The sequence below is a fragment of the Vombatus ursinus genome, unplaced genomic scaffold (assembly GCF_900497805.2).
Source record: "Vombatus ursinus unplaced genomic scaffold, bare-nosed wombat genome assembly UNPS02014959.1, whole genome shotgun sequence".
Classification (NCBI taxonomy): domain Eukaryota; kingdom Metazoa; phylum Chordata; class Mammalia; order Diprotodontia; family Vombatidae; genus Vombatus; species Vombatus ursinus.
In genome coordinates, this window is record NW_020954737.1 from 17,983,565 (window position 1) to 17,998,235 (window position 14,671).

The 14,671-nt window shown below is 40.3% G+C and overlaps 1 protein-coding gene across 1 annotated transcript in view; it reads left to right on the forward strand.

Moving 5' to 3' along the window:
* Positions 1-14,671, forward strand: part of CLSTN2 (calsyntenin 2) — a 539,158-nt gene that overhangs the window by 502,963 nt on the left and 21,524 nt on the right. Inside the window, exons 10-11 of the mRNA XM_027845178.1 lie at positions 2,296-2,462; positions 14,180-14,328. Of these exons, the coding sequence (XP_027700979.1) occupies positions 2,296-2,462; positions 14,180-14,328 (316 nt within the window). The remainder of the gene's footprint in view (positions 1-2,295; positions 2,463-14,179; positions 14,329-14,671) is intronic.

Sequence of the window (14,671 nt, forward strand, 5' to 3'; positions counted from 1 at the left end):
ATTGCTTTACATATATTTGAGCCTCACAGCAACCCTATGAAAAAGGAACTTTTATGATTCCCATTTTAGAGATGAGAAAGTTGAGGCTGAGAGAGGTTGACTTGCGCAGAGTTACAAAAGAAAGTCAATGTGTGAGGCAGGATTTGAACTCAAGTCTTCATAAGTTCCGTGACTCATTCAATAAGCCCAGATTATTACCTATCTATGCTAAGGAGAACACTACACAAAGAAACAGGAGACTTAGAAATTAGTCCTGGTTCTTCTATATGACCTTAGGCAAATACTTAACTTCCTTGACCCTCAGTTTCCCCATATATTAAATGACTAAATTCATCATCATCCTATCTACCTCCCAGGTTTATTGAGAATTGGTTAAGATACTACATTCAGGAAATACAGGTAATATTTAGGTATTATTAGGTATAATATTCTAGGTAATATTTAGGTAATAGGTAAATACAGTATAGGAAATATTTCTTTGAGGATCTAAGCAGAATAGCTAGCCTTTCACACACCTGCTTCCCAAGGTTTGGGAATATTACCCACTTATCATCCCCCAGAATAAAATCTGTGAACTTTCTACAACACATTGAACCAATTCCAGTTTCCAGGACTCAAGCCAAAGAAGTGGGTAGGGTTTGATTTGCCTTACAATGGGTTTTAGCCATCAAAAGTAGACATTTTATTCCTTCTCCTCTCTTTTTTAATCTCATTAAAACACAGATGTTTAAATTGATGCCTTTTGGCGGCTAATTCTGGAAGGGGAATGTGAAGTCCTCTCACCCCTCTAAAACAGTTTTCAGCTCAGAGAATATTTGTGTTTCTGATTTACACACCCTTGAAAATAGGAGTTTATTATAATGGAAAGGCTGACAAGACCCTTAAATATAGTGGGGCTAGTGAGTGCAACCATACTGGCATGCATAAAACATTGCCTCATTAGGATTCTAGCCACTCAGTGAACATCTGGGAAGTTGAGTCCCCAGCTTTTTGCATCAGTGAATGAATTTCAGCGCAGTGTCATTGTCTCTTCCATTGCCAAATAGTGATTTTCCTTATGCATAAATGGGATTGTTTTATTACCTGGCTTAAAAGGCTTCAGTGCTTCCCAAGAAAATCCCTCTGCTAGCTTTCTCCACCATCTAGCATCACCCTATCTTTTCAGACTTCTCCTGAACCACTCTCATTTACATTCTCAACATTTGAGCCAAATTGGACTATTCATTGCTGGCCATACACGCTGCCTTAGGTCATATTGTCCTCTCTGCCTGAAATTCCCTCTTTTCCTCCCTTCCCCCCAACCTGCTGAAACCCTTTAAAGCCCAACTCCAATGCCATCATCTCCTCTTCACCTCTTCTCTGATCCCTTCTGTCAATAATTACCATTGCCCCATTGATCCTTCTAGCACTTTGCACCACTTTAAGACATTGATCATATATTATAACAGTCTGCATTTATATAACTTTAAGATTTATAAAATATGTTATCTCATTTGATCCTTCAACAACCCTATGAGGTTTAAGTGTTATTATCATCCCTATTTACAAATGATGAAACTGAAACTCAGGGAATTTGTGACTTGCCCAGGGTCATACAGCTAGTAAATAGCTGAGATGAGATATGAAACCCAAGACTCCTGACTCCAAGTCCAGTACACTGTCAACTGTACCACCCTATAAGACAATGGAGTCAAATTCAAATGGAAATGGATCCCTGTAGGCTGCATATTGACTTAGAAAACCACAAATTTAGATTATTGATATTATATTGCATTTGGGCGAGGGGGGAGACAGCTGTATGACCCTGGGCAAGTCACTTAACCCTGTTTACCTAAGTTTCTTCATCTTCCAAATGAGCTGGAGAAGGAAATGGCAAATCACTCCAGTATCTTTGCCAAGAAAACCCCAAAAGGGGTGGCAAAGAGTCCAACATGACTGAAAATGACTAAATAAACAACAAATTGTATTTTTTTTAAATTTTGTTAAACATTTCCCAACCTCATTTTAATCTGGTGTACGCTGAATGTCAAGTCTTTGACACCTCTGATGTAAGACATTTATTATAGTTATTTGTGTATCTCTCCTATCCCTTCCATTGCATTGTAAAGTTCCATTACTCACAGTCCAAGGGCTGTGTCTCATTCAAACTTTGTATCCTTCCCAGCACCTGAACTCTGGTGCTCTGAACAAAGCAGGTGCTCAGCAAATGCTGAATTGACTGGAATTAAACTGCACTGAAATGAATCCTTCCTCTCACGTCCCTATGGATAATGCCCTGTGCTGCTTTTCTCGTAGGAGGCGAAGTCACAAAACCACGGTTTGCTCAGTATTTCCACGGCAGCCTGGCCAGTCTCACAATCCGCCCAGGAAGAATTGAGAGTCAGAAAGTGATTTCCTGCTTGCAGGCCTGCAAGGAAGGTTTGGACATTAATTCCCTGGAGAGTCTCGGCCAAGGAATAAAGGTAAGGGAAAAACTGACACCATCTTTGATAACATTTGGAACTGATTCATGAAGTGGTGTGTACTGGGTAGAATACACAGAGTGCGATGTCCTCTCAGAAGCTACACGACTTCCTATAACATCCAGGGGAAATAAAGTGTCCCTAGAAGAGAAGCAATAACAACAGAGACAAATGTTCTCATGACATCTTAAGTAAACCCTAGAAAGGGAGGCGCCATAGCCCCTGGAAATGTCCAGGTCATCAGGCACTTGTGCAAAAGCAGATCAATTATCAATGGCTTCTGGGTGGGGCCAGCTTCTGATTTAATTAGGATTTGAAGCACTTAAAAGGATATCAGTTATTTGGGATGCAGTAAAGGTAGGAAGCATTGTTTCTTGTGTTACCAGCTGTAAGAGGTCACTGATTCAACACCCCTGCTAAGCAGCATGGCTGTTGTAAAGATGAGGAGTCAGTGGTAAATTCAGTCCCTAGCTCCATCACTGCAAGCCATCAGCCTCTGAGCTAGTCAGTGATAGTGTCGGTGATAATGGTGATGACAGCTACTATGTATATAGGGCCTACTATGTGCCAACCACCATACTAAACATTTTACAAATATTATCTCACTTGATCTTCACCACAATCCTGGGTGCTATCATTATTTCCATTTTACAGTTGAGGAAACTGAGGCAGTAGGAAGTTAGATGATTTGCCCAAGGTCACACACCCAGTAAGTGTCTGAGATTGGATTCAAATTCAGGTCTTCCTAAATCCAGGCCAAGTGCTCTATCCACTGTGCGACCTAGCTGCCTCAATTTCCTCATCTCTAAAATTAAGAAAATAAAAATTACTTTCATTTATATAGCACTTTAAAATTTAGAAAGGGTCATATTAGAAAATATGTGAAGAATATCACCAAAACCTTGTGAGGAGGTAGGTATAATTATTATCCCCATTCTACAGTTAAGGAAATTGAAAGTCAAGGTTGACCCATGGTCATACAGCTTAATCAGGAGGCAACTAGGTGGCTCAGTGGATAGAGTACTAGGTCTGGAGTCAGGAAGATCTGAGTTCAAATCTAGTCACAGACATTAAATAACTGTGTGACCCTGGCCAAGTCACTTCACCTCTGTTTGCCTTAATACACTGGAGAAGGAAATGGCAACCCACTCCTTGCCAAGAAAACCCTATGGACAGTATGGTCCACGGGGTTACAAAAAGTTAGACATACCTGAATAACTGAGCAGCAGCAACCTGCAGCCTAGTAGGTGTCACAGAAAGGATTTGAATCCAGATCTCCCTGACGGCATATCGGGAACTTGATCCCTCTATCCACAATGCTCCCTCCATTAGGAGAGAAGCCTAGCAGGAAGGGAAATAGTCCAGCAATACAAGGTGCCAGTCTGTGGTATCAGGATAGCCCAAGAGCTACCCTGGCATTAGCAGGACACAGGCTTTTTTCAGGGTCACCTGAGGACAGAGAATCGGGGTCAGAGAGAGACACCATCGTTCTTCTTTCTGTACCTTTTCCTTCCTTCCCAGGTTTTACATTCCCCAGGCTGTGAACGGTTGCTCAATAGTGCAAAGCTCCACATATATTATCTAGGCAAACAACTTTCCAATCCCCATGCCTCAAGCCTCTTTATTCACTCTCTTAGCTTTCTGCCAACTAGGTATGGAGGAACATCAAGCTGGCGATTCTCTAAAAGTCTAATTAAGCAAGCTGATTACATTCAAAAGCAAGAAAACTTTCCACAAGGGAATCCATATTAGGAAATGCAAAATCCCAGACTGAGCAAACTGGTACTACTGATACATGCATGGTACAGAAGAAAATAAATATCCCCTTGCATGTACCATGGTGAGCAGGCAGTGTGGTACAGTGGAAAGAGCAGTAGATTGGGGGTCAAGGGAACAGGGTTCATATTCTATCTTTGTTTCGTTCTGCATCTATAATGTTGGGCAACTTGCTTCCCCATTCTAAACCTCAGTTTATTCATCTGTAAAAATAAAGGAGGTGGATCAGGGGTGGGGAACCTGTGGCCTTGAGGCCACAAGTAGCCTTCTTGGTCCTTGGGTGTGGACTTTAGACTGAATCCAAACTTCTCAGAGCAAATACCTTTAATAAAAGGATTTGTTCTGTAAAACTTGGACTCAGTCTACAGGTCACATGTGGCCTCAAGGCCACAAGTTCCCCACCTCTGGATTAGATGATCTTTGAGGTCCTTCCTTTGGAGATTCTCTGATTCCTCTCTAGGTTTCAGTTTCCCTACTCTTCAAGTGAAAGTCTAGAACTTCTAGATGGTCTCTAACAGTCTATAAATCTAATAGTTTACCTTGCTCTATGAAAAGCACTGTGTTAGCTAAGACACAATCACTGTTTCCATGGAGCTTTCTCTAATAAAGACATTGTAAGGAGAATTGATCTAGATAATGGAGCTAGATACAAAGATATATGAGTAATCTACATAGAGATGATAATTTGCCCCATAGGAACTGATAAGTCACAAGAAGAGAGAAAAGAGAGATAGAGCGGGGACCTAGAATAAAGTCTTGGGAAAGTCAGGGGCATGATCTACGTAATTAATTGGCTAAGGAATATTTCCTTTGGAAGGAATGATTAAAACTGTAGGAGGAGAACCAAGGGTGAGTAGTATCTTGAAAGCCCAAAGAAGAGAGTATCCAGAAGGAGGTGGTCAACAGTGCCAAATACATCGGACAAATCAGGAAAGATGAGCGCAATTAGGAATTTTCAGAATCAGGGCAAAGATGTTATTGATATAGGAAACCTGTGAAAGCAAGGGTAGGGGATGAAGGAGGGAAGGCAAGCTAATTTTGTAATGACCCTCCCACTCCCAACATCATCCCATCACGGACCATGGATTCTTCAGCCTTCTGACAAAGCAGAAGGGGTAAGAATTGTGTGGTGCTGGAACGTAATGAATTTTCACAAAGGAGAGAAAAGCTTCCTCTGGAGAGTTCTCTCACTGCCAAGAGCAGCTATTTTAATCAGAACCTCTCTCCTGTGTCATGGAGAGGGAGTATAGTGCAGTGGTAAGACTATGGAATCTAAAGTCAGGTCCTGGGTTTGAGTCATGCTGGGAGGCATAGAGAATCAGTGCCTAGCATTCTAGTCTAGGATTTTCTTCCTTTAGATCATTATTGTGGTGTGTTGGAATACTCATAGGTATTTGTGCCAGTGCAGATTATAGCCTCTGTTAGTACTAAATGTACATAATCAATCAATATACATTTATTAAGCACCAACTATGGGGCCAGGAGGGGCAGCTAGGTAATGCAGTGGATACAAAGCTAGGTCTGGAGTCAGGAAGACCCAAGTTCATATTCAGCCTCAGACACTTAAGAGCTGTATCTTAAGTAAGTCACTTAACTTCTGTTTGCCCTAATCCACTGGAGAGGGAAATGGCAAGCTACTCCAATATCTTTGCCAAGAAAACACACGGATAGTATTGGGGCTACAATCCATGGGGTCACAAAGTGTCAGATACAACTGAATGACAGAACAACAACAAATGTGCCAGGAACTTTGCTAGGGTCTGGGGATACAAAGACAAAAATATGATGGTCATTGCCCTCAAGGAGCTTACATTCTTTCAGGAAAGACAGTATGTACTAGATCAGGGGTGGGGAACCTGTCACATGTGGCCTTGAGGCCACAGTTTCCCCACCCCTCTACTAGATAGATACATAGCTAGAGATAGCTATCTGTATGCAAATACTACTCATACATAGTCACATATACATACTATATATAGCTATAGACATCTGTATGTAATATTATTGCATACACAGTCACATATACATACTATAATATATATGTATATATATTACATAATATGTAAATACAAGAAATTTGGGGTAGAGAATGACACTAGTAACTGGGGACAGAGGAATCATGAAATGTCACGAGCTGAGCTTTGAAGGAAATTTAGGGACTAAGAGTTGAAGGTTAGGATGAAGTACATTCCCAGCACAGGAATAATAATAAAAATAATAATAGCTAACATTTATATAGCGTTTACTATGAACCAGGCACTGTGCTAAGCACTTTACAGTTACTATCTCATTTGATCAACACTGAGAGATTAGGTACTGTTATCATCCCCAAACAAGTCTTGCCCAGGGTCACACAGATAGTAAATGTCTGGGGCTGGGTTTGAACTGGGGTCTTACTGATTTCAAGCCCAACAATCTAACCACTGTACCACCTAGTTGCTACTAATATGAAAGCAGAGATGGAATATCATGTGTGAGGAACAGCAAGAGGATGGTTTGGCTGTCAACAGAGTATGTGAAGGGAAGTAATGCATGATAAATCTGGAAAGATAGTCTATAAGGGCTTTAAATGCCAAATGAAGGGGTTTATATTTGTTCCTAAAAATCAAACAAAGACCTTTTTGAGCGAGGGAAGAATGCAGGCAATCCTATACTTTTGGAATGTTGTTTTGGCAGTTGTGTGGAAGATGGATTGAACACTTGAGGCAGGGAGATGAGTCAGGAAGTCATTGAAATAGTCCAGGTGTCAGGTGATGAGGACCTGAGGTGGTGGCTCTGTGAGTTCAAGACATTCAAGAGATAATGCCGTGGTAAAGTTGACAAGACTGGGCAAATGATTGGATATGTGTAGTGATGGAGCATGAAGAGCTAAGGATAACTCCAAGGTTGTGATCCAGCCGTATGTAGAATGGGGAATGAGGAATGATGAAGCTGGGAGGTCAAATCCAGTCTAGCACTGACTTTCTGAATTGTTGTAGCTGAACTAGCTCCTGGTTTCTTCAGGTTTGGAATTCTCTGCCTCCTGGCCTTGCTTCAAGTCATAGCTAAAACCTCACCTTCTCCAGAAAGCCTTTCCTGCTTCTCCATAACAGTGATAAAGCCTTCCCTCTAATGATTACTTTCAATTTATCCTGCACCTAACTTGTTGGTACAGTTGTTTACATGTTGACTCCCCCGTTGGACTGAGCCCTTTGGGAACAGTCTATCTTTTGCCTTTTTTTGTATCCCCAGATCCCCAGTGCTTAGCAGAGTGCCTGGCACAAAGTAGGCACTTAAAAATGTTTATTGGCTGCCTGGTGGAGTACCAATCACAGGTCGAATGTTTCTTCTCTTTTAACTTAAGATCAGTCCAACCCCATTCTGCGTTTCTGGAAAGATCATTTACTAAAAGATATGCTATTCAGTTAAACTGGCCACAGGACCCAGTGTTAACTAGTGATTGTCGTCCATTGAATACTGATTTGCTTCATTCTTTTCAGCTGTATAGCATTTGACCAGCTGGTGAGAAATATTTGTGGGCTGGTAACATTTAGTGTATAGGGTCGAGAGAACTAGGTTCTAAGCTCAGTTCTACTATGACTAGCTGTTACTCCAGAGGTCATTTGACATCTCTAGACCTCAGTTTCCTCACCTGTCAAATATTAATTTGTCAAACACACCTGTCAAATGAGAGGGTTGGATCAGGTGATCTTCCAGGTCCCTTCCAGTTCAGGAAATCTATAATTCCATATTTCAGACTCATGTGTCATTCAAATGAGCCAAATGAATAGTGTTTGCCTGTAGTTTGAAACACTACAATCTGATCCTGGGACACTTTCCAGTGTCTACTTCTGGTATATTGCCACATATTCCTGAATATTTTTTTTTAGTCACTGCAGGGATTTTTGGGAACTGTTTTCTTGCTTTCTTAACAGAGTCTGTGTTGAATCCAAGCTCATAGTCCTAGTAGACCCATAGAAATATGAGTCCCTTCTTACTGGGGAGGGGCATTCAGACCTGTGATTTCACCTCTGTAGGGGAACTCTTAGTAAGCAAAACTCCTTTTGTCAATACATGTGAACTTTCTGTGACTAGAAAGTTGCTTGAAGCCTCGAAAAGTTAAATGACTTGCCCATGGTCACACAGCCAGCATGTTTCAGAGGCAAGATTTGAACCTAAGGCTGTCCCTGGGGTCACCTTATTGTCTCTCAACAATGAAGCACCTGCACGGAATTGTGTCTCCTGGCGTTTCATCTCTGTACGTCACTTTCCCAATAGCCCAGTGCAAGGCAGGGGAGCAGAAGTGCTCATATCTCGACAGTCTGGCTTGGAAGAGGTTTTTAGTTGTGAAATGTCAACAGTGTGAGGGGCTCCTCTCTAGCTGCTGCTTTTCATCTGTTGCCACTCAGTGGGTTTGGCAGAGTGACAGAAGGAGACAGAAGACTCCTGTAGATACCAGGATGCTGGTGACTAGTCCTCTCAGACTGACATCTTAAGCCATGAGTGAAAGTGGGCACTAGGGATGCCTGACCTTGGGCAACCCTATAATCCATGTGCATTCTGCTTGACGTCCAGAAACATCTGTCCCAACTACACAGCAATCAGAGAACTCCTTGGTAGCTTCCCACAGCCAACAAAATTTGCATATTACCTTATTGGGTGTGAGTGGGAACAAATCATATTCCTAGGAACTGAGAAACACAGTGTGGTGGAGATTATTGTCACGCATCCTCTGAGGACTCCCCTGTTTCAAGCTGCTTCCTCCTGTCTGCCAAGACACCACCAGCTTTACCATGTCACTTGATGGCTGAGGTTGCAATCTTAGATTTTCTTGCCTTCGCTGTAGTTTGATTTTCATATTTCTGCCATGGGATTGAGAGAACAGAGTTAAAGCTGTTGCTATTTTTATCCACTGTGCATGTTTTTTTTTTCTTTTCTTCGACAAAGATATAAATGATTAGTGTAAGACCCTCCATCATTTCCCACGGCTGCCCTCCAAATGATTTGGCAGCTGAGCTATTAAGTAAACAGCCTTCCCTGGCTAATTCTCTTCTCTCTTGCTAGAATGCTTGAGCTAACAAGGTATACTATTCACATAACTGTGAAATGTTGGCAATCCAGTCCTCTCTAGAAAGTGTTTTTGTTCCTTTGTCCCACCCTCATCCAGAGTATTTGCCTGTGGCACCCACACGGGTCCATTTTGCTGTTTGGTAGGATCATCAGCTCTAGTTTTAACAGGGTCATTTTTTTGTGTCACTTATAGCTCCCCTCTAGGGATCCTTCTCTGGGCCACCTTCATTTACCTGAGTGCCGGGTCTATGAAATTTATGATCATTTTTTCCTTCCCAGGACTGAGTTGAAGTTGACCTTTGCAGATGTTACTTATGACAAAAGGGTTTGCCAAGTGAATCAGTGGTTAAAATAGGATCACAAGGGAGCATATCCCATTGAATCAGCTATTTCCTCCACCTGGATAATACCTGAGGCTATATCCCCAGCCCCCAACTCTTTCTCAAGCCTTAGTTCTACATTGACAGTTGACTGTTGGCTATTCCATGGGTTTGACCCATCTGGATCTCAAATTGAAATTATCATTCCTCCCCCCACCACACACACACACACACACACACACACACACACACACACACACACACAAAATATTTCAACCCCTGACTTTCCTATTTTTGTCAATAGTATGTCCATTATCCTGGTCACCCAGGCTAGAACTGCCCTCTCTCAACTTCCAATACTTTTCTTGAGTCTTTAGTCCTTTCTTTTCCATTCACAGGGATACTACCCTAGTCCAGATACTTATTACCTCAAATCTGGTTGATTATAATAGTCTCAAAACTGATTTCCCTGCTTCTAGTCTTCCTTCCACCTCCCCATAATCCGTCCTTCATGTCTCTTTCAGATGAGCCTTTCTCAAATACCATTCTCATCAGATTACTCCTCTGCTCAAAACCTTTAGTAATTTCCTGTTGTCTCCAGGGAAAAAGTCCAAACCATATTTAAGGTCCACCACAATAATGACTCCAATCTACCTTTCCTATAATCTAGTTCTAATTTCTCCCCCACACAAACCCTTTGTTTCAGCCCTAATCCATTCACCATCACCTTGAAAGAACACTGGACTTGAGAGGACTTGGGTTTGAATACCAACTCTGTAACTTTAGACTTGGGGGAGGAGAGGGGAAAAAGGATGAAGATGGAGGGTGGGGGTAGGGAAGTATATTAGATGGTTTCTCAGGTTTCTTCCTGCTCTGAATCTTATGATCCTGAGACCTCAGTAGGTCTTGTACCTTCCCCCTCCCCCCACCCCATCCTTTGTTTATTCCCTTTCCTCTACCTTTCTCTCCTATCCTTACCTATCTCAATCCAACCTTCTACATGGCCCAACCAACCATTGCCCTGTCTTCTCTTCAGTTTGTTTCCAATTCCATATCCTCCATAAAGTCTTCCATTGTCACTCCAAGAAAGTGATCTCTGCCTTCTTTAACATCTACAGAGCTTATTACCCAGAGCACTCATAGGAAACATAGTGTACTGTCTTTTTTTTTTCTAGTTGTGTACATGCCATTATCTCACCTGAATTATAGGCTCCTGGAGAGCAAAGAAACCTGTCTTCTTAGTATTACTTATAGCACCTAATACAATACTTTGATCATAATAAGGTTTCAATTAATAATAAAGGAAGAAAGGAAGGGAAGAAAGGAAGGAGGAAGGAAAATAAGTGTATGTGTATATCAATTAAATATCCAAGTATTTGAAAGTTTTGAAGTTCAAAAATTTTGAAAAGAGTAGTTAGACAAAAATGAACCAGCACATTGGTTATATATAATAGTACATGCAACACTTCTCAGACATAGTCCTTTATTTCAGAAAAATGCTGAGAGATTAACTCTACTCACTCATCCACATGAAATCCTTCACATGAAAGATGGAGTAGACTTATCTGTTTAACTCTAGTGGGCATAACCAGGAGGAATGGGTGGAATATACAAAGCAGTAGATATAGGCTCCATAGCTACAAAAACTTGCTAATAATTTCATGAAGTCAGGAAGACATCTTCCTAAGTTCAAATCTGACCTCAGACACTTATTAACTATGTGACCCTGGAAGCAAGTCACTTAACCCTGTTTCCTCAGTTTTCTCGTTTGTAAAATGAGCTGGAGAAGTAAATAGCAAACCACTCCAGTATCTTCTCCAAGAGAACCCCAAATGGGATCACAAAGAGTCAGACGTGACTGAAATGACCAAACAACATGACTAAGCCAGAGATAATGGGTCTCCCCATACATTAAGATCCCAAAGGTTTTCATATAACTATGTGTTCTTCAATGCCAAATGACTGCAAGTCATGGAGTACCACAGTCTTCAAAGAATTAAAGTTGAGAGTCACTGGAAGGGCCATGAAGAGGCATATCATAGGCTGTCATACATTACAAGTGAAGAATTATTAGAAGAAGCAATATAAATATGTCATTAGAGACATTGGAAAAAATGAGAAATCGGAAAAAAGACAAGTTGATCACATAGAAAGAACAAGTGATAACCAATAGAACAGTCTTTTTCCATGGGTATTCATGCAATAGCAAAAGCTATAGAGGAAGGCTTCCAGTATGTTGGGTAGAACCATGATGAAGGATTAGTAAGAGAAAGGACATGGATAAGAACCTGGGATGGGTATGTATGGACAGGTTATGATTTGCATGGTTAGAGGAAGTACCTACATCAATGAGATCACAGATTCCTTCAGAGTACTACCTTCAAAATAATAAAAATACATTTCATTTTTTAAAAAAAATAAATATCTCTAATTCAGACTCCTTCATTCTTCCATTTAACAAGTGTATATTCAGTGTTAATTTAGTGCCTACTATGCTAGGGACTGTTGTCAAATGTAAAATTAGAGAAACCATTATCTCTGACTTCAGTCTTAAAGAAAAGTTAGGAAGACAAGTTATCCAGTAAGAGGTACAATCAAGGAAGTACACAAGAAATCACAAGATACTGTGTGGTACCAACTTGAGGCTGAAGTGTTGTAAGAACTCAGGAAAAGAATAATCACTTTGACCCAGAGTTAGGCCAGAAAACCTCACAATGAAGGTTGGGCATCCAAGGCAGTGAGAAATTAGGACTGGTAGATAGTAGAAAGTGGTACAATCAAGGATGGAAGGCAGGCTTGAGCAAAGACCCAAAGGAAAAAATAGATGCCACGAGTATGTAGTATAGAAAATAGTGTGATTAGAGTAAAGAGTCTAGGCTGAGGAGTAATGGGAAATAGGAATGGATAGGAAAGATTGAAGTCAGGCTAATAAGTTGGGGTTTAATATGATAGACAATAGGGAGTTATTATTAGTTATTACACAAGGAATGACTTGATGTACCCTTATCAGTTAGTACTTATGGAGAATGTCACCATGTGAGGCACTGTCCTAAGGTTTGGTAGGGCTTTGGTACATAAAAACTGTATTTATTAACTGTGGTAAAGAAGAAAAAGAGTTTAAGTCTACTCTCCAATATTTTGTAACTTGTGTGACTAAAGGAGCTGTTAAACCTCCATGAGCCTCAGTTTCTTTATCGGAAAAATGGGAATAATAAAAAAATGCTCTTACTACTTATCTCACCAGATTGTTGTGAGTCAAGTGCTTTCTGAACTGTGAAACACCATATAAATAAATGTGAGCTATTGTTATTAGTAGAAAGAGCAATGGGAAATTGAATGGTGGGTTAATTATAATGACCAAGCCTGGTCCCAGAGAAGAGTTGGGAAAATTCACTTCCCTACATTCTTTGCAGAGATAAAGGACTATGACTATGAAGTATTGTACGTTCTGTCAGATATAGCCAATGTGCTGGTTCATTTTTCATCTTTCTTTTCTCTCTTTTTTATTCATTGTTACAAGGGAAGGCTCATGGGCAGGGGGGAAAGGAAGCAGAATATATTCAGAAATGAAGATGATATAAAAATAAAATATATCAATGAAAACCAGATCTTTTTAAAAGCACATTAAACATGAATCAAGAACTCTGAGTTTTAAATCTAGATCTGACACCTAATCATTTAACCTCTTGATTAAGAAGGCTTGGGCATTTGTACTAAGTACTGTATAAGTCTTAAAGTGCTATACAAATGTGAGCCATGATTACAATATTACAAAATATAGAATGTGGACAGAATATGGCAATGTGGCATAAAGGAGAGAGAGCTGACCCTCAACACTTGTATTTGAGTCCTGTGCCTGGCATTTATAATCTGCATGACCCTAGGAAAGTCATTCAACTTCTCAGTGTTCTAAGATAATATAAGGAAGATAAATGATAAAATGTTCTAAGCAGATAAATGTCCAGCCTGCATTGTTAAAGGGAATTTTCCTCATCTGGTAGTTCCCTAAGCCAATGAAATCCCAAGTCCAGTCACTATCCCAATGACTTCTTCAGATCTTTTGAAGTCTTGCTGCTTGGCATTTGCTATAACACTATTATTGGCAATATTTATGGCTAAGGATTGTGACAAAATCAATAACCAACAGCAAGCCATGGTCAACACTTAATTCTCTGTGCTGAGAGAAAGCAGATAGCACAGAGCAGTGGATATTCCAAAAACAATGAATATTGGGTTTTCAAATACGTTGTGATATTTTACAGTTTTTTCTTGTCATTTGGCTACAGCTGATATTTAAATTTTCCCTGCAAGAATGCCAAGAAAAAATGGCCCCAGTTTACCAGGTGGCAGAGAAATTCCAATGTGGTTTTAAAGCTCTGCTGGCAATAATCCAGAGTAGATAACACACATGCAAATAACTAATAGATTACTGTATTTATGTATGCAACATTTTGTAGACATTTAGGTTCAAGAGTTACATTGGAGACCTTTCCTCAAGGATATGTCTCTTTGACTACTATTGGGTAGGTGTTGTATGCCATCTTTTATACTAATTATATGCATTTCTTCTAGTATCACTTCAATCCTTCCCAGTCAGTTCTTGTCATGGAAGGAGAAGACATTGGGAATATAAATCAGGCTCTCCAGAAAGTGTCCTATATCAACTCCAGGCAATTCCCCACCGCAGGAGTCAGGAGGCTCAAAGTGTCATCAAAAGTCCAGTAAGTTCAACTCCATCAAACCCATTAAGTCCATCATGATGCAAAAAGTGTACTTGCCTTAGGGATTGGGAAGAGGGAAAACAATGTTCCTAAGAGAAAAAACACTACCATCTACTAAGCATTGAGCAAATGTTCACTTTTCTATACCTATAGTGTTATTTTTTTCCTTGCAGGAAAGGGATTGCTCCAATTTCTAAGTATCTGAAGAGGCCTATGTAAATCTATTTAAAAATTCATTATTTAATTTTACTTTTCAGGAAATTTTTTGTTTCACTGCTTAGGATATTCTGGTGTTCATTTTGTCAATTGTGCCTACTGTAATAGCAGTATGGGTCCATTCTAA